This window comes from Myotis yumanensis, unplaced genomic scaffold (genome assembly GCF_028538775.1).
Source record: "Myotis yumanensis isolate MYYU_CA2020_CCGP unplaced genomic scaffold, mMyoYum1.0.hap1 SCAF_12, whole genome shotgun sequence".
Lineage (NCBI taxonomy): Eukaryota > Metazoa > Chordata > Mammalia > Chiroptera > Vespertilionidae > Myotis > Myotis yumanensis.
Window position 1 is genome coordinate 269,635 of NW_027223763.1, and position 19,428 is coordinate 289,062.

General features: G+C 65.3%; 2 protein-coding genes across 9 annotated transcripts in view; both read left to right on the plus strand.

The window, feature by feature from the left end:
• Nucleotides 1-2,448: 2,448 nt before the first annotated feature.
• TMEM250 (transmembrane protein 250) lies at nucleotides 2,449-6,319 on the plus strand. Of its 4 annotated transcripts, none has more exons than XM_070430200.1 (3): nucleotides 2,449-2,497; nucleotides 3,531-3,662; nucleotides 4,187-6,319. In XM_070430200.1, exon 3 carries the CDS (start codon nucleotides 4,229-4,231, stop codon nucleotides 4,703-4,705), a length of 477 nt encoding a protein of 158 aa, XP_070286301.1. In that variant the 5' UTR covers nucleotides 2,449-2,497; nucleotides 3,531-3,662; nucleotides 4,187-4,228; the 3' UTR covers nucleotides 4,706-6,319. The 4 variants fall into 4 exon arrangements, with proteins under 4 accessions (XP_070286301.1, XP_070286303.1, XP_070286302.1 ...); XM_070430202.1 differs by lacking the exon at nucleotides 2,449-2,497 and adding an exon at nucleotides 2,701-2,782 and having other exon boundaries at nucleotides 3,598-3,662; XM_070430199.1 differs by lacking the exon at nucleotides 2,449-2,497 and adding an exon at nucleotides 2,710-2,782.
• The window catches only part of NACC2 (NACC family member 2), a 58,032-nt gene continuing 41,334 nt past the window's right edge, over nucleotides 2,731-19,428 (plus strand). For 3 of the 5 annotated variants that reach the window (XM_070430191.1, XM_070430197.1, XM_070430198.1), the window contains exon 1: nucleotides 17,063-17,144. The gene's annotated coding sequence lies outside the window, so the exon portion shown is untranslated. Of the gene's footprint in view, nucleotides 2,783-17,062; nucleotides 17,145-17,781; nucleotides 17,848-19,428 lie in introns of those variants that run through there. The other 2 variants (XM_070430194.1, XM_070430193.1) reach the window with 2 other exon arrangements.

Consider the following 19,428-nt stretch of genomic DNA (forward strand, 5'->3'; position numbering starts at 1 on the left):
CCTCTGCGTGCGCTCATGTAAGCCCACGTGCCCCAGCATGACCCCCAAATGCCCCCATGTGCCCTTTATGTGGCCCCAAGGTGCCCCTATATGCCCCCCACATGACCTCCATATAGTCCCCAACTTCCCTCCGCATCACAACACACGTGGTCCTACTAGACCCCCCAGAGACCCCCACACAGTCCCCACCTGCTCCCCAGGTGCCCTCCGTATGACTTCCACCATGACACCTCCACATGCTCCCCAACATGTCCTCTGGGTCCCCCAACATGGTCCCCATGTGACTTCCACGTTCCTCCCTTAGGATCCCCACGTGCCCTCTACGTAACTGTTGCCTGCTCCCCACATAGTCCCCACCTGCCCCCCCCCCCCCGTGCCCTCTCTTCCACACCCTGCCCCCCACGCTCCCCCTCAGCACAGCAGCTGGGTGCTGAGGGAAGTGGCTGCTGTACAGCTGCCTGTGACCCCCACCCCGGAAATCATGGGGTCCCTGAGGTCTCAGGATCTGGTCACTAAGGCAGCACAGAGCCAAGGGGGGAAGTCTCTGATTGTCGAGGTGACTGCAGGGCCGTTAAAGAGGCGCCGGGCACAGCAAGAACAAATGTCCTTTACAGCCGGTCAGTACGTGTCCCTGAAAGGCCAGAGACCAGGTTTCCGGGTCTGCAGGCCATTGTGTCTCTGTGTCGGGGTGACTCAGCTCTGCCATGGACAACCGGGGATTCGTGGGATTCCGCTGAGGGCGCCCTCTTTATCCCCAGACTCTGAGCCCCAATCACCGGTACCTGTGGCTAACTCAGCCGCACTGCCCGTGCTGTCCCAGCAGGTGGCGCCAGGCCCCTGCCAGAGGGAGGCCTGGGCAGGCCTGGGGCAGGGGACCCCCGAGGATGGAGAGCTGGGAACCCCCACACCAGGGCAAGCCTGCAACCAAGCACAGCACGTCAGGGGCTCCCCAGGCCCTGGCCCTGAGCCTGCCCAGGTCCTCCTGAGGCAGCGGTTCTCAACCTGTGGGTCGCGACCCCTTTGGTGGTCGAATGACCCTTTCACAGGGGTCGCCTAAGACCATCCTGCATATCAGATATTTACATGACGATTCATCACAGTAGCAACATGACAGTTATGACGTAGCCACGAAAATAATGTTATGGTTGGGGCACAACATGAGGAACTGTATTTAAAGGGCCAGAAGGTGGAGAACCACTGTATGAGGGGTGGTGGTCAGGCTGCAGGCGGGGGCCATCCTGGCTTCTGCAGCGTGTGGTCAGAAGCATTGTTTGTGAGGCTCCTGGAGTTGTTTCAACACGTGCATGTGTGGACTGGATGGCAAGGCAGAAAACAGCTAGCGGGGGAGCCGGGAATCTTTGCAGCTTTGTGGGTGGAGAAGGAGTAGGGCTGCGTAAGAATCCTGCCTGCCAGGGGTGGTGGGGGCCAGAAGGGGTGGCACAAGGTGGGAGGCGGCTTCCCAGGAAGGGGTTATTTGATCCAGGTTCTGAAGGTTGAGCAGGAGCTCTGCAGGTGGAGGGGGACTGCAGTAAAGGCAAGTGTGCAGGGGCAGCTCAGGGGCTAGAACAAGGGGGCGGGGGGGGGGGCTGCCTGGCACTGGCAGGTGGGGGTGCAGAGCCGGGGAGACCCACCCTGCAGAGAAGATGCGCTGTAAGAAACACTGCACATCGGCTCCTTCTTTCTCAGCCTCTTCTGTTGCGGCTGCACAGCTGCTCTGGGCCTCGGGTCTTCTCGCCCCTCCCTCCCTCTCTCCCTCTCATCCGACCCTGCCAGACCCTTCAACACTGGGTCCTTCCGACACGACAGGGGCTGGGCGTGAGGACTCAACCAGGCGACAGGCAGGCACGGAGCTCCCGAGGTGTGGGACTTGCACAGTCTTTGAACTTGATGGAATTCAGGCGAATGTCACTTGCTGACTACATCCAAGGAGAAGTGTCTCCCTCTATCCTGACACCTCCGAGGGATTAAAATATTTTATAAACGTCTGCATAGCCTGGCCTGCGCGGGTCAGGGGTTGAGCATCGACCTATGAACCGGGAGGTCACGATGTGATTCCGTGTCAGGGCACAGGCCTGGGTTGTGGGCTCGATCCCCAGCGGGGGGCGTGCAGGAGGCAGCCGGTCCATGATTCTCTCTCATCATCGATGTTTCTCTCTCTCTCTCTCCCTCTCTGAACTCAATAAAAACACATATTAAAAAAGTAAAACATCTGCATAGAAATCCGTTCTCCAAGGAAGGGGCGACCCCAGAGCCTGTGGGTGTCCACCCGCCAGCCTCGGATAGGCCCCACGGCGCTCGGGGCGCAGACCCCCGGCCCGCGCGGACCCCGCCCCCGCAGGTGCCCTCGGCGGGCTCCACCCCCAGCCCCGCCCCCCGGAGCGGCGCCTGCGCGCAGCTGGCCGCGTGGGTCGCAGCGGCGCGTGCGCAGAGGAGCTGCGCGGGGACGCACGCCAGTCGGAGCTGCGCCGGCGACTTACGCGAAGCGGAGACGTCGATGGTAACGTCATGGAGCGCGCCCCGCGCGCGGACGTCCGCCCCGAACTGGGGGCAGGAGGCGCTCGCGGTGTGGAGGGGGCGGAGGGCGCGAGGGCAGTGCTACGGCGGCCGCGCGGGGCCAAACGCCGCCGGGCGCGGGAGCCCTGGCCCTTCGGGGCGGGTGGGGACGCGGGAGCCGCCAGGCCCGCAGCCACCGTGCGTGGGCACCATGCGGCCGCCCTGCTCCGGGAGCCCCGAGGGACCACGGAGCCCGCAGGCCGGGACGCCGGCGCGGAGAGGGCACCCGGTGAGCGGGATGGCGGGGCGGCCCGGGCGTCTCCAGGGCAACGGGCGGGCGTGGGCGGCTCCTGGGGGTCCCGGCGCGTCGGTCCTGCCCTCGCGGATGCCCAGGCCCCCAGAGGCCCGAGGGCAGAGCCGCCTCACGCCCGGCACGCGTTGATCCGAGAGTCGGTGCCACCGGCGCGGCTGAGCGCCCGGGAAGATGGGGCCTGGGGCGGTCGGCCGGATGGAGCCGCTGCGCGGCGGTCCCGCGTGCGGCCTCGGCCACCTCCCCGACCTCCAAGCCCGAGGCGTGGGCGTCTTCGGGGACCAGGAGCTGCTTTGCCCGCGGGCCCCGTGGAGATGGGAGGTGGGCCGGTCCCGCAGCGTAAAGTGAGGGGCGCGACCCCCCCCCCCCCCCCCCCCCCCCGCCCAGGGCACCGGCTCCGAATGCCCTGCGTGCCCGGGGGGTGGGCGAGGCCGAGGTGGAGCTGGAAGGAGCAGCCCAGAGCGCGGGCAGCTGCTGTGAGACCAGGTTCTGGCCAAACCCTGCGGGGAGGGCTGGGCCTGTGGGGCGGGGGATGCCGGCCTCCCCACTCCTCCGCCTCCGGCCGGACAGCTCGGTGGCCATTTGCTCGGACTGGCGCCGGAGAGGGCACTTGGAGAGCCCCCCGCCCACGGGGCCGCAGCTGCCGCCCCCCTGGAGGCAGGCAGACCTCGGGTGCTTCCCGGCAGCCTGTGCACATTCTGCCGTTCAGCTCTGTTTCCATCCACAGATGTAGGCAGCCTCAGATGGCAGTTCCCCCGTAACCGGGAGCCGCTGCCGCTTCTCTTATCCTCCAGGCGGTCTGCACGCCCTGCGTCCTGCGGACACACCAGCAGGCGGCTGCCATCCCCTGCCAGGCATGGTGGGTCCTTAGTCCGTGCTCCCCGCTTCCCACCGCACCTGTTTGACTTTGCAGAGCTGTCTAGCTCCCAGCACCTGGGTGAATTGCTCCGTGTGTGCCTGGGGCACCCCCTCCCTCGTCCTGGTCCTGTAGGGTGCCACTGAGGGACTTTGATTCCCCCTGGATAAAAGGGGCTCTGGTCCAGGCAGGGCCAGGCACCCAGATGACAGCGAGAGGGTGAGCCTAGTGAGTGGACTGGCGGAGCCTGTGGAAGGTGAGCTTAGCCGGGGCTCCTGTTCCTCCACGTTTCGGCGTTGACGGCTTCCAGGGGGCCCAATGCCGCCGTGGCCCTGTCCCCAGTCCCTGGTAGAATGAGCACTTGTGGTCCCTTTGGAGTGTCCTCATCAGCGGTTGTGCAGGTCCGGCATCCTGCGCTTGGTTTCCCTGCGCCCCAGGCTGGCAGGTGCCCCCGGCAGGGACGGGACGGGCTCCCTCGCTGGCTGCTCCTGGGCTGACCCGGCTCCTCTGCTTGTCGCTCCCTGCAGGCCCACGTCTCCCCCGCCGCGGGCTCGCAGGCCTAGGTGCCCATGACGCTGACCACCGCCTGGACGCTGCGTCTGCCGTCAGCTAGCGCCGAGGCCCCGATGCCGGTCATGCCCATCCCCCGGCGGGTGCGCTCCTTCCACGGCCCGCACACCACCTGCCTGCACGCAGCCTCCGGGCCCCTCCGCACCTCCCGCCTGGCGCGCACCAAGTACAACAACTTCGACGTGTACGTGCGCGCGCGCTGGCTCTACGGCTTCATCCGCTTCCTGCTCTACTTCAGCTGCAGCCTCTTCACGGCCGCGCTGTGGGGCGCGCTGGCCGCGCTGTTCTGCCTGCAGTACCTGGGCGTGCGCGTCCTGCTGCGCTTCCAGCTCAAGCTGTCGGTGCTGCTGCTGCTGCTGGGCCGCCGGCGCGTGGACTTCCGCCTGCTCAACGAGCTGATGGTCTACGGCATCCACGTGACCCTGCTGCTGGTGGGCGGCCTGGGCTGGTGCTTCATGGTCTTCGTGGATATGTGAGCGCCCGCGGCCTGGGCCGGGCTCGGTTACTGTGACCAGTGGGGCCGATGCCTGCGGCAGGCCGCTTCTTGACCGGGTAGCTCAGGGCCTTGTCTTTCACGCTACGTCCAGTAGCTGGTTCTCTGCCCAGGAGAGGAATGGGCTGTGACTTCTGTGCATGGACGCTGCGCCCTCCCGTCCGCTGACCCTCCTGTGTGTGCGTTCAGGGGCACTCACCCTTGGCCACCCGCCCATGGTTCCAGGCCGTGCTTGGGGGCGGTCACGATCAGTCTGTACTTGGAGAGCCTCTGTGTCCCGTCCACTCCCCAGGACACAGGCGTCCCCAGTGGTGTAGGGGTGTGCTGCCCAGGAGCAAGTCTGGAGGGGTCTTCCTGGCTTCGCCCCGGCCCCAGCCGTAGGGAAGCATCGGGTCCATTCACCACACTGCCACAGGGCCGCCCGGCAGCACCCTGAGAGGGGGCCAGGTTGCTCAGTGACCACCTTGGGGCCTTAAGTCCCGGCCAGTCTTCAGGGCCTTGTTTGTGCAGGCGCAGTCCCACAGGGAGTCAGGGCCCCGGGCAGATCCGTCTTCCTCCTGGGCAGGTCGGGGAGTGTCAGGCCCCTTCACCTGTGGGTTTCTGGGGAGGCACCTCAATCCCTCTCTGGCTCTGGGGGCTGCTTTTGGTCAGAACACAGAATGGGGACGTGTGTCTGGAGCAGATGTCGGAGGTCTCGGGCGGTGTGCTGAGTGTGCGCCACGAAACGTGGGCAGACCTGTGTTTCAGGCACCACTTAGCGTCGGGGGGGTGGCCCGGGGCTGGATCTCTGGGTGAGGGGCGAGGCCGCCCCTTTGCTCCTGCCCCGGGGCAGTTAGAGCAGCTGGGGAGTGGAAAGCAAAAATGAATGTCGGCAGGGACTGTGGCCAGGAGAGGACAAAGGGCCGGTGGTCCTGGGGGACTGTTTTGGTCACAGAGAACACACTCCAGAGCCAGCGTCTGTCCAGACCCTCCCTCTGGCCTCTGCAGCGAGGGGGACAGGGTGGCCACCGTGGGCCTCCTTGGCCAGTGGGCGGGCACTCTGAATAATTCTGCTGGGACAACAGGCAGAGGGGCCCCCTTATCTCCCTGGCAGTGGCCCCTTTGACCCTGCCTGGCCAGGGAGGCCAGTGGCCCCAGGGGGACTGTCAGGACAGTTATGTGCCACTGGAAGGAACCCCAAATCAGGTAGAGAAAGCAAAAAGCACTTGGCTGTAACCATGCCCCTCTGTGGCCGGCTCTGCTGGACGGTGGTCAGCCTGAGGTCAGTGGGAGGGCTCCTGGAGGAAGGAGCTGAGGAGCTGACCCTCAGGGACCCCCTCAGCACTGCGGAGCATCTTTTGCACTAAGTCATGCTGTTTCCTATAAGCTTTGTTTTGTGTTAATTAATTCACGCTGCTTAAATCCTCCGAAGTCCCCTGACTGAGGTAGGCGTGAGCACACCATGGGGATGGCAGGGGTCTGGATGTGTGCCCCCTTGGGTGTCTGCGCGGCAGTGCCAGGAGTTGACACGTTCAATGAGTAGTTGCCCGGGGCCTCGAGTGCCTGTGAAATTCTTTATGAAACGAGCCACCTGCATTAAACTTATTTTTTTAATGTGTTGATGGAGTGATTGCTTGAGGCTCAAAAAGCTTATTCTTTTTTAAGGATATTAACAACAAACAAATAAAATTTGGCACGTTTAGAACAGTCATCTGCGATGCTGGGAAGGGGTTGCGGGGGGGCCTGCCTTGACCTGAGGCCACGGGTCCAGGTGGCAGCCTGCCCCACAGACGGCAGGATGGCAGTGAGAACTTGTCAGCGGCCCGAGGGGGCCTGCCTGGGCTCCGGAGGACTGAATCCCACCACAGATGAGGCGTGGGGCCTTTAAATAGATGGGGGACACCCTCGCAGACCGGGGCGTGGGAAGGGAGTCTGGAAGTCACCCTGAGGGACAAGGTGTGTGCAGGAAAGGAGGCAGAAAGTCACCATTTCTTGAGTTGTGTTTGTTGGGGTGACATTGTTAATACAATCAGATAGGCTTCAGGGGTACAATTCTACATACGTCACCAGTACATCGCGTTGTGCTCTGCACCCCCAGTCAGTCTCCTCCGTCACGTTGATCAGCCCTGCACCCTCTTCCACCTCCCCACCCCTTCCCTCTGGTCACCACCACGCTGTTGCCTGTGTCCAGGGTATTTTCCCAAGTTACAGTCTCGTTTAACCAGAAAGCAGGTTAAAACGAGAGACACGATTCCTCAGAGAACGTCTCGTAAGGTTTCCCTGGCTTCTGTGCAGGGGACAAGGGTGGTGTCCTTCAGCGCAGCCGATGGCCCGAAAGTGACCTTGAGAGGGATGGGCTGTTACAAGAGGCCTGTCTGCTGTTTCTGGACTTTTGAGGAACTAAACGTTTTAGAAAAAACCCGACTCATTTTGTGGCCAGCTTTTGATGGCGGAGTTGGTGAAATCCTCACAAAAGCCTCAGCCCGGAGCCACAGGTGAACTTCCTGTGACAAAGCCTAGTGAGCTAGGGGTGCTGCTGCCGGGCCTGCAGGCCTCAGGACAGCAAATGACCTGCGTGGTTGGAGCTTCTGGAGGGTTCCTGATCCTGGAGTGAGGCGCCAGCACCTGCAGGGGCTGGGGCAGGTTTGGGGCAGGACTGATCCTGCGGAGCCTCCAAGCCTCGGCTGCTGCTCCCTCCTCGGCGCCCCCCCACCCAAGGCCCCGCTGCACTGAGGTAGAGAAGTGGTCAGGAGACGGGCAGTCAGTCCGTGACCTGGGACGGTGAGGAGGGCCACCTGCCCAGTGCACAGCAGGACGGGCAGGTGGGTGACGATGGGGACTCCAAGGCCAGGGAGTGCCCAGAGGACCGGAGTTGGCCATGCCATCTGGTGGTGGCAGCACCTGCAGGCTGGTGGCTGGAGAGCACGGGCTGTTGATTTGGGGTCAGGAGCTGGGCACTGAAGCCCCGTCTTCAACCTGGAGGGTGGAGGGTGGGCAGTGTGGACCAAACCACGGTGGCCCCAGGGAGAGCAGTGGCTGTGGGCGTCGGGCACGGGAGGCCGCGAGGCCCAGGAAGAAGATGGTCACGTCTGGGGGAGGGCAGTTGCTGGGCAGGAGGACAACAGGAGGCTTCCCGACTTCAAGATGGGTGGGAGGTCAGGGCTGGGGTCGGAGGTCAGGGCTGGGGTTGGAGGTCAGGGCTGGGGTTGGAGGTCAGGGCTGGGGCAGAGAAGGGACGGGAGGAGGGAGCATTTCTCCCTCGAACAAAGGTCTGCAAGCTCAGTGGGGCTCCCTGGGGCCAGGTGCTGGCGGTGCCTGGGCAGGAAGAGCTGAGCCAGCCCAGCTGCCAGGCCTGTGATGGAAATGAGCAGCCGGGGTGTGAGGGGCTGAGGGGGGGGGGGGGGGCGAGATGGGGTGATGCTTTGGAAGTTTCTAGAAACCACAGGCTTATTTGAGAAAGTCTGGGTGCTGTCCAGGCTCCTATGTCCCCCACTTCCCTCCCCCCCAGGTGGTGGCAGCCGGCTGGACAGCCTGGGAGAGGGACAGCCCCCACCCCCGGGAAGCTGGTGGCCTAGAGTGTGACCGAGTCCCTGCGGAGGACAGGGCCGCCCACGGTATTGATGTGCCCTGACCTTGAGCGTCCCCGCGTCCAGCCTGTGATTGGAGGAGGGGAGAGCATGGCAGGGCGCTGTGCTGACTCGGCACTTTCTGGGAGGGAACGTGCTTCCATCTGCAGAGGCCTGTGCTGTCTCCCTGTTGGTGCTGTTTGGAAGGGCCTCTCCGCTAGCCCCTTCCCCACCCGCCCAGGATGGCCCTGCCCCCCCTGCACCAGGCTCCATGCAGGGGCGCTGGCCGCAGGAGCCACTGCCCAGAGCCCCCGCAAGCTGGCAGGCCTCCCAACAGCTCCCTGAAGAGGAGCAGGAGGAGCTCCCTCCTCACCAGCATCCTTCCTGGGAGGGGCAGGGACACACAGGGACAGACGGAGCCGCTGATTCAGCAGCTCCTGGCTGGCCCCTCCCCCAGCCCCAGCGGGCAGCATGCCCAGGCCTGCTGGCAACTGTGCCACTCGGGCCTCTGGCAGGTTGCTGTGGCTCTCGGTGTGTGGCCCGCACTGCGCCTGGGGATGGCGGCTGGTGCTGGGGGCGGCTTCCACGGGCCAGCTGCCAGCACCCCCACACAGTCTGCAGCAGAAGTGGCCCCACAGGAGAGTGCATGGTATTCGGGCTACTGTGCGTCCTAAGCCAAGAGATGGCGATACATCGTGGTGGCCCATGCAGTACCCCAGATGCCCAGATGACCCATGCAACCCTGGTCACTTGCCACCCAGCAGGGATAGGGCGGAGACTAGCCAGCTGATGTGAGCAGCCCTGGCCAGAGGGGGACAGAGGATGTGCCTGAACCCCAAGGGCCCAGCATGGGCTGGGTTTGCTCCTAACTGCGGTGGGAACCCACCGTGGACACGGTGCAGAAAGCGGTCCGTGTCCCCACTGCAGACAGGGCTGTGGGTGTGGGACAGACACCTGGAGAAGGGTGGACAGCAGTGCAGGCCTGGAGCCCAGGAAGGTGGGGGACGTAGGGGGAGACTAGGAGAAGCTACAGGCACCCCATGGACAGTTGGTCCTGCCCCACCGCCCCGTGGTCTGCCTGGAGACTCTCAGACAGGAGCCCTGACGCCGAAGGGTGGGTCTGAAATGTCCACGGCCACATTCCCATCAGCTGCACGCTGCCCGCACCCACTCTGAGCATGTGCCCCACTCCGCTTTCCTAGAATATGAACAACCAGCCCTGGCTGAGAGGCCTTGTGAATGTTTACACAGAAAGCCATCGTCAGCCCAGCCGTGATGTCCAGGGACAGCAGCAGTGGGCAGCCGAGTGGCCTTAGGAGGCGGCCTGGCTCCAGGACCCAGTGGCACCCTGCTCCCCCATGTCCCACGATGGGTGGGGGGCTCCTCCAGGCCCGGGCTCCTGCCTGCTGTCAGGGGGCTCTGCCTCCTGCCACCTCCGGCCATGGAAAGCGGTGTGAAGCGTGAATTCGTTATGCACAACAACCCACATGATGGTGACATGAATTATTTGTATGTTTTCACATTGTCCTGGAATAACCCTCTGTGCTCCCGCTGCCTCCCTGCAGACAAGGAACATGCTCTTCCTCTGTGAGGCCACACCTGAGCGATGCAGCCAGAGCAGCCCCTGGGTCCTCACGTTCCTCCCGCCGTGCAGCTGGGGCGGCACACGTGTGCGCCCATGTGTGCAGGCCCGTGTGTACATACCTGTGTGTGCATGTGTGTACATGCCTGGGTCTGTCTCTGTGCATGCATGTACGTGCCTGTGCACATATGCCTATGTGTGCTTTCCGCTGTCCTCAGGTTCCAGTCCTGGGCTGTGCACCTGAGTTGGGCAGAGCAGGGTGGTGGGTCCTGCCCGCCCCCCCATGCTCAGCGCTCCCTCTAGGTGCTGTTGCAGAGAAGGAAGGGTGGGGGCCGCGCCCCTTGGTCATATTCCCCTGGTGCTGAGAGGCAGGGGCGCCCGAATTTGGGTCAGATGGCCAGTGTCTGAGCTGATCTGCATGAAGAAGGGCCTTGTTCAGCGCCTGCTGCAAGGGTGTCTGCTTCCCTCCACGCCCACCCCTTCCTGTGAGATAAGGGAGAGGAAGCCAGGGCCTCGCAGCCTGGAGTGGACAGGGTTCTGGGGAGGGCAGCCCGAGGCCAGCACCCCAGGGGGAGAGCAGCCAGGGCCCAGGCTGCGTGCCCCCCAGGGCCCAAACCCATTCTCCTATTTTGACCTCAGGTCCCTGGGGGTCAGCCTGGAGGAGGCTGCCCTTCCCCCTGAGCACTGCGCCCACACACAGTTGAAAGAACAGATGGGGGGTCGCCCGTCTTCGTCCGTCAGGCTGCTGTGATGGGGGCTCAGGAGCAACAGACATTTACTTCTCAGTCTGGAGGCTGCAAGCCCAGGCCCAGGCTGAGCTGCTGTCAGCGTGGCTTCCTGGTCCACAGACCACCAGCCTCGGGACGAGGGGCCAGGGGCTCCCTGGAGCCTCCTTCTCAGGCGCTGATCCCAGTCACGGGCTCCACCCTCACACCCCAATCACCTCCCAAAGGCCCACCTCCCACCACCTCACTGCCAGGAGCCCAGCCTAACCAACTGGGGGTTAGGATTCAGCATGAATTTGGGGGGACACACCAGCAGACAGTAGCATGTCCCTTGTGTCCCGGGCCTGTCGGTAGGACCCTCCTCGCTGTATGGATGGTCGCGTCCAGGGTCACTCCATGCTCGGAGCTGGGCCTCCCAGGCAGGACGTCTCTCACCGAAGGGCCTGGCCCCGCAAGTCCTTCCACCTGTCTCATCTGGGTGTTTCCAGCTGCTGCCGCTGAGGCCGCTCAAGCCCTGTCCAGCCCCGTCCCCAGGAGTGTGTGCCCAGCTCTCACCCGTGTCCAGGCTGCGTGCCCACCCTGCATGCACCTAGGAGGAGGTGACCACAGCGGCCACCCGACCCTCAGCCTCTCCAGAGCAGGAGGCAGCAGCTGCTCAAACAGCTGCTCCAAATGTTGGAGGGAAATTTAGGACAAAAAAGGGAGAAGCTAGGAGGATCCGATTTAAACCGAAGAGGCACACGTGCTGCCCTGATTCTCGCTCAGGAACCAAAATACTCACCCAGTTTCCTTCCATGCGAGTCCAGACCTGCTGGAAGAGCTCACAGATGCCCCCTGGTCCCCGGCCACGCTCAGCTGCCCAGAGCACGCCCCACTCACTCAGACCGGGTCATCCGACCCCAGGCCAGGCTGAGGCCCAGGGGTAGGGCACATGAAACACCTGTGCAGACAGGTGCCCCTCCCATCCACCCTTCCCAGGCCCTGCTTGCCTTGGCTCCGGACACAGGGCCCAAGGCTTTGCAGGGCCTGGGAGGCGGAGCCTGGGTCGGGATGCCTAGAGCTGGCCGTGCCTAGTGGTCAGCTTGGGCTGCACAAGGTGGTTGTGAAAGCAGAGGCCGCCCCTGGAGGAGGCTTTTTGGGAGAAGCCGGGCCCAGGTGTGCAAATCTCCACCTTCAAGGCAGCCTTGAGCAACTTGCAGCGGCAGGATGAGGGCCTGCTCTCAGTGTGGCCGCTGGGGTGAGCCCGGGCGGTGGGGCCTCCCGGGTGCAGGCTCCCTGGCACCCTGGTGGAGGTGCGGGCAGTGGCCCACGCTGGGCCCAGGGCAGGACAAGCTGTCCCTGTCTGGGTGGCGCAGCTGTGGCCTCTTGGGAGTGGAGGGACCTCTGCTCTCAGGACCCATTTGTGCCTCAGTTACAGGCCAGCTCGAGGGCCTGAGTAGGAGTTGAACCGGACGCGTTCCCGCCCTGGTCTTACGGTGAATGAACAAGAACCGGGCGAGCTTTCCCAGTTTTGGAAGTGGGGGCTTCATGGTGAAGGGTACAAACCCAGCTGCCTGTTCGCCCTTCAGCCGTGCGTAAGGCCCAGGGAGCCCTCCCCTGGGGACTGAGGGGGCAGCTCTGTGGGTGGTTACAGAGGCCCTGCTCGTGTCTGCAGCTGCTCACACCCTCGGGAGCAGGTGAGCATCCTGCCCCAGGAGCACTGGGCTGGCAGTGTGTGTGTGTTTGGGGGGGGGAGACACACAGGGGCAGGGCAGGCTCCCCCATCGGCACAGGGGGCCCTGTGCCCTCAGCACCCCAGGCTCTCCCTGTGGGCTCCTTCTAGCCGGCAATCACCGCTCCTCTCCCGTGGGTGCCCTGGTGCGTGGTGATGAGCACTCACTGGCTGTGCTCCCTGAGATGAGCCGCATCCCTGGGCTCCTGGCAGTCAGGCCAGGTGTGGTGAGCAGTGTCGCTGGCAGGGCAGGGCGGGGGCCCCAGGCAGGGGCTCAGCGGAGCTGGCTTCCTGGGCCTGAGCTCCAGCCTGTGGAACCGAAGCCTCGTCCTGGGGGTGCCCCCCGATACCCCCCCATGTCATAGAGGCACCAGATCCTTGGTAAGATGTTCAGGTGGCAGGGGTGGCCGGCAGGGTCTCGGGAATGAGGTCCAGAGAGGTCAGGGGCCAGCATTCAGCCTAAGGACACCCCCTGGGTAAGTGGACGGTGGGGGCTGACCCTGACCAAGGACACCAGCAGTGAATACAACATGGGGGAGCCCGGCCCTGCCCAGAGAGGGGGCTCTGCTAACAGCCACATCCCTGCAGACCCCAAGGGCACCCCCCACTCCCAGTCTGCCTCACAGGACCAGATCCGATCTGAATGCATGGGTCCTGGGATTGCCCTGCTGCCGCCCCTGCAGACCCCCGACTAGAGACTACCTGGGCACTAGGTTCCCTGGAGCCGGGGGTCTGAGCTGCCAGTATTTGTCCCGTCCACCCGAGTACCTGGCCACAGCTGGTGGTCAGTGGGGCACTTGGGTCTCAGGTAGGGCCTAGGGGAGGGCAAAGGAGGGGGAGGCTCCAGAAGCCACACAAAGGTCTTGGGAGGAGGAGGGTAGGTCAGCTGTGTGGCCAGAACGGGAGAGATTAAGACAAGATACACTGTGGGATTTGGGGCCATGGTGACCGCTGTGGACAGCAGGGCCCTCCATCCCGTGCCCTTGACTCTGCCCCATTAAACATGCACTCCCACCCTAGACAGGGGGCCATGGTGCAGGGTGTGCTGTGGGCTCTGACCGGTCAACAGGACAAGGGGCAGTGCTGTCCATGGTGTCTGTTCCCAGGCCAGCAGTCCCGGCCAAAGGACTGGCCCTGCCTGCTGCTCCCTCCCTGCTGACCGGGCGCCCTGGACACTGCGGACAGGGAAGAGGCACCAGAGCTCAGACAGGTGGGCAGCAGTCTGGGCCCTTGTGATGCAGCTGTGCCAGGTACCGCCCGGGGCCAGGGATAGGGCCCTGAACACTGGGGGAGCCTGTCCCCTGGGGCCAGAGCTGCCGAGGGACCAAGCTGGGCTGAGTGTGGGGGCCACCGAGGGGCCCAAGCAGGGGAGGGGTGTGCTCTGCCATGGTCACAAGCGTCTCACGTTGCCTGTGCACAAAGACTGGGCGGAAGAGGGGGGTCAGTTATGGGGCTGCAGCAGTGACCTGAGCAGGGGAGTGGGCCAGGAGAGGGGGTAGCTGTTGGGTTCCTGCCCCAGCTTTAAGGCGGAGCTGTCAGCCTGGGGAAAGATTGCATCTGGGGTCAGAAAGGTGACAAGAAGCCCCAGGTGGTTGGCCCAGCAGCTGGAGGAATGGGGCTTCCAGGACCAGCTGCCGTCCTCTGCGTGGAGGTGGGAGGGCAGTTCTGAGGCGCAGTGAGGGGCTCCGTGGGGTCCTGTCCCACAGGATGAGGGGCTCCATGAGGCCCCGTCCTGTGGGGTGAGGGGTTCTATGGGGTCCTGTCCCACTCCAGGCGGCAGCCAACCACCCAAGCGGACAGGCCGAGGCAGCAGCTGGGTGAGTGAGTTTTGACACCCTCATCCTTCTCTGAGATGAGCCTCGGATGGAGGAGGTGAGCTCTTCCTAGCACAGGGCTGCGGCACGTGGACCCACCCACTTGCTTTTAGTGCGAGGGCCGTGCACGCCTGAGGTCCACGCAGAGCCCTGGTGGCCGCAGACGTTGGGCGGGGGTGGGGGTGGGGCTCTGAACTGCCTGGAGCCCAGGAGCGAGAGTGGAGTGAGCAGGGACTGGTGTGGCCCAGGGGGTCTTGGTTCACACAGAGCCCCTCACCCCTCGGGCACCAAAGGCTTCGGCCATCCAGCGGAGGACAGACAGGTGACCAGGCCAAAGCATGGCTCCAATGCACCCAGCACCCCAACCCTGACACCCCCTCCCCTTGGTGGCTCATCCATGTGCAGATTTATTTCTTGTGAGGTCCCTCCCCCCAACCAGATGCTCTCTGAATTAAGGGGGGGGGGGGGGGGATCAAGCCTCAGGGCAGGAAGCTCAGGCCCAGATGCCAGGCTGGCCTCCCTGACCCTTGTGGGCACCTCAGAAGGGCTCAGAGCTAATCAGACCCCGCAGGGCCACGCCTGCATATCAGCCAGCAGCAGGCTGACTGGTCACATCCTGTAGAATAAAGCCCTAATATGCAAATCGACCAAACGGTGCAACGACTGGTGGAATGACCGGTCGCTATGATGCGCACTGACCACCAGGGGGCAGATGCTCAATGCAGGGGCTGCCTCCTGGTGGTCAGTATGCTCCCACAGGGGGAGCGCCAATCAGCCAGAAGCCGGGTTCACAGCTGCGCTGGCTGGCGAGTGCAGTGGGGTGGTGGTGGGAGCCTTTCCCACCTCTGCTACAGGCAGGCGGGAACAAGGGGTCCCAGACTGCGAGAGCCAGGACTGCGAGAGGGATGTCTGACTGCTGGCTTAAGCTGGCAGGTGGACATCCCCTGAGGGATCAGGCCTAAGCTGGCAGGTGGACATCCCCCGAGGGATCGGGCCTAAGCTGGAAGGTGGACATCCCCCGAGGGGTCCCAGACTGCGAGAGGGCGCAGGTCAGGCTGAGGGGTCCCCCCTCCCCCCAGTGCCTGAATAATCACAGATCAAATGAAGGGCAGGAGCTTCTCAGCCCCATCCCTTGGGGCTTCAGGTTCTCTCCACCCAGTAAGGCATGCGGGGACCCTGTGTGAGTGAGCCCTTCCCGCTGCCTTTCAGTAAAATAGGAAGAAAAGGAGGTCATTATGAAAACTCTGGTGGGCGCGCGCGCGGAACATGCAGCAGCGGCTTGAAGACGTGCAGATGCCGGTGTAGGACAGGTGTGCCCAGCCCCACAGACACTGCGCCCAGCCCCACGGTCCTTGAGGTTCCTGGTTATCTGCTGTCTTCTAGATGCTTTAATATTTCCAAATGTCCTTCACTAAGGAAGCATTTCATGGACATTTAGAAAATAAGCGATGACAACCTGCGTGTACAAGCCCTTGGGGCTGCTCCCCAGGTGGGCGGGCTCCCCAGCCACCCCTCGCCCTGCCCCCACCTGCTGCTAGGGAGGCAGTCACCCCTCAGGTCCTGGTGGGTCCCCTCCTCACGACCCCCCTGGCTATGGGAGGACCTGAGGGAGTGGATGCTGCTTATGGCTGGAAGCAGGTGCGTCTGTCTCTGCTCACACCTGTCATATGTGGAAGCCAACGTCCAGGACCCCGGGGAGTCTGCACGGCTGACATCATGAACAGCACTGAGGAGCCTCGGGAATCCTGGGCGGCGGGGCTGCGGGACCCAGGCATGTCCCCTCCCACCTGGCCCCGAGCTCTGCTGGCCCCTGGGGTGGGCAGTTTACCTGCTTCTCTCACCTGCACCTCCTGGGCCAGGAGCACAAGCCACACCACCTGACAGTGTCTCAGGAACACAGACTACCCTGAGGGCTTGGATGGCAGTGGGACCTGGGACCATGTCTAGGAGTAAGTGGGGTCCGGGGGTGCCCAGAGTCCTTGAGGGTTCAAGCTGGGACTGGGGGTCAGTCTGCGACCACGGTCAAGTATCTAGCATGAGCCTGGGGACCAGGGATATTTGGGCGAAGGCTCTGACATTTGTCCTAGGAATGACCTTGGCTAACTGTCCTGCAGGGCTTTAGCGTCTGACCCCCACCGGCCCCGAATGTCGTCTGGGAGGGTAGGGGGCGCCTTGCTCTTCACTTCCCCGTGCTGGGGACACTGTCCTGGTGCCACCCCCATTTTCCTGCAAGGCCCCTGGTGGGGGGAGGGAGCCGGGCCGACTCAGCCCTGGGGGGACCATTGCAGCCGTCCTGACCCCCGGCTGCAGGGCAGGTGGAGGCAACTTGGGGGCGTCTGTGGGTCCCTCTGGGTGTGTGGGCGGCTTTATTTCTGCACTTGTTTTAGAGCCGCACCTCAGTTCACCAGTGAGCCGGTGCTCACACCCGCCTGGAGGCAGACCGTCCCGCCGCCCGCAGTGCCAGGCCTGTGCCCAGGGGCTCCCGCATCGCAGCTCTCCGGCCGCTGAGTGTCAGCCGGGGGCGAGGCGCGCACCCCTTCGGCCCGGAGCCCCACTGGGCGCGCGTCCTGCAGGCTGCTCCGTGCCAGCGCGGCCGCCGCGGGGAGGGGCGCGCCGCGGGAGCGGAGGGGGCCGGGGCCTCCCGGGGCCGTGCAGGTCGGCGCCGCGGCCCTCACCTGCCCCGCTGCCCGGCCCAGTGCGCGGTGCAGGGTCCGACCCCTGGAGCTCCGGAAGGCGGCGCTCGGGGCGGGGGGCTGCCGCCTCCCACGGAGCCCCTGGCCCCACGCCCGGGCCACCCCTCCTGGCTCCCTACACGGGGTCCCCGCTCCCCGGGACACCCGTCCGGGCCCCCCTCCCAGGGCCACCTGGTGGCGAGCGCGCGCGGCCGGGCGCTGTCCCTTTAACCGCCCGCGCCTCCCGCGCCCCGCCCCGCGGTGCGGCCGGTGCCGGGCGAGGCGGAGAAAGTCCATGTGAGCGCAGCGCGGACGCGAGACTTCCTGCCGCCGCGGCCGCCCCGCCGCAGGCCGCCCCGGGCCGGGCCCGCAGGTACGCCCCTCGGCCCCAGGCGCCCCCTCGGCGCGGGGTCCCCGCACTTCCCCGAACTCCGCGCCGCCCGCGCTGCCGCAGTGCCCGCCGCCGGCCCGCAGCCCAAGTTCGCGCGGCGCCCGCCCAGCCGGGGTGCGCGGGGCCGGGGTCTAGGGGGCGCCCCGACCGAGCCGCGCCCCTCCCCGGGCGTCTCCCTCCCGCCGGCCTCTCGGGACACTTGCCCCCCCCCCCTCCCCCGCAGCTGGGCCGACCGAGCGCATCCCGCGGGGCGGGGAAGCCGGTGCGTTGGGCCCGGGGCCAGGGCTGGGGACGCACCCTCGCACCCTGGCTGGGGTCCGAGCGGGTCCGCATCCGTCGGGCCTTGCGCCACTCCTTCCGGTCCCGGAGGGACCCCTTCGTGGGCATCACTGCCCCTGTTCGTCTTCGCGCGAACCCCATCGGGGGAGGGAGGACGGGGTACCCCCCCACTGGAGGAGCCTGGGGCGGCTGCTCTGCCCGGAGGGGCCCCCCCTGCCTTCCCTGCGGGAGGCGGTCTAGGGCGCGGGCCCCGCCCCGGGAAGCCCAGGTGTGAGCCCTGCGCCGCTGCGCACAACTCTTGGCCGGGGCGGGGGACCTGCGCCGCCGGTCAGTGGGGTGAGCGGGTCACGAGGTCAGAGGTCGCCTCCGGTTCCGCCCGGGCTCTCCGAAGCGCTGTCTTGGGCCGGTGAGTGCCCGCTCTCCTCGGGGGTCGCTGCAGGCCGGTTCCCTGGAGCTGGGTCCCTCCCCTCCCCTCCCCCTCCCGGGCCTCCAGGCCTGAGAAGTTGCCCCCGTGGGCATCTGGCGCCCTCTTCCCAGTGGTATTTCCCGGGACTGTTGGGACCCAACCGGGCCTCCTTTGGCTGCTTGTGGTCCCTGAGTCCGTGGGGGGGCGTGAACCGGGAGGTGGGGGTAGCTGCTTTCTGCCCCCCCCAGCTCAGAGCGCACCATCCAGTAACGGGGTCTCCCTGTGCCCCCCCTCCTCTCCCCGTGGCGGGCGGGCTGGTCTGCGGAGGTTTCTCTCCAGGTCTCCCCTCCCCCGCCCGGAGAGGCTGCCTCCATTGTTGGCCCCATTTTACGGATGAGGAAACGAGGCTCGGCAGCCAAGAGGAGGAGGAGGGTCAGGCGGCTGCGCTCCTCCCAGCTCCCAGCACCCCCCCAAACCGCTCCATGGAGCCCCCAGGCCTGTGGGCATTCCCCCGGGGCCATTCCACTGTTGGGGGCACCTTAGCTGGAGTCCGAGCCAGGGAAACAGACGGTGAGACCTAGGGGTTCGCCCCCCTGTCCCCGGGAGCCGCCGGAAGGAGTGCAGACGTAGAATGGGGTATCACTTGTCCCCGCTCAGTGGCCGGAGATCTGTTGTCAGTGGTCACACCCAGGCCGGCAGGGCGCTGGACGCGTTGTCTGATACCCAGCTGGTGACGCTGCGTCCAGCTCCGTCTCTGCAGGACGTGTTCAGCGGGGCCGGTGCTGGGCGGTGACTGATGCTGGAACGCCAGGCTGCTGCCCCTGGGTCCTCGGTCACAGATGTGTGTCCGAGGGGCCCCTCGGGGAGGTGGGCTCACGGTGACTGTGCAGAACCCTGCAAACCTCTCCTGTCTTTCACCAAAACGTGAGCGTGCTGCTCCAGTAAGAGGGGCGATGGCAGTGGCCCTCACAGCCGGGTCCCCCGGACCTTTACCTCTGGGGTCCTGCTCGCCAGGCCTGTGTCATGGGCCCAGGGCCCCTCACGGGACAGAAGGTAAGCACTGGGCATTGACCCTTTCGGGGTGTTCCCACGCTCCCCTTGCACCTCGCCCTCTGAGGCCTGTGCTCCCCAAATGCATGGGACACAGACCTCAGACACCCGGGGCCTGGCTCCCTCCACGCCTCCCTACGCCGCCCATCTGCCCCTCCTGCTCACCTGTGCTCTCACCTGTGCTCTGGTTGGCCTTGTCTCTCCTGGCTCGTGTTGTCCCCTTGGGCTGTGGGGTGAGAGGAGCGGCCTTGGCGGGGGTGGGGCTGGGGGAGCGGGTGGTGAGTGTCTGCCCCACCCGTCAGATCCAGCGAGAGCTGATCAGGCCCCTCGCTCCAGACTCCAGCGCCTTCCTCAGGAGAACCAGGCCCTTTGCTCCCCGCCCCCGCCCCACGTGTGACCGGCACTAAGGAAGGGCGGTCTGCAGGCCCAGGACCTGGGGCTGGCTTCCAGGCCTGGTCTTTGATGGGGAGCAAACCCTCTGGGGTGGTGCACGGGGCTTTCCCGGGGCCGGGGCTGTGTCCCCAGCTGCTC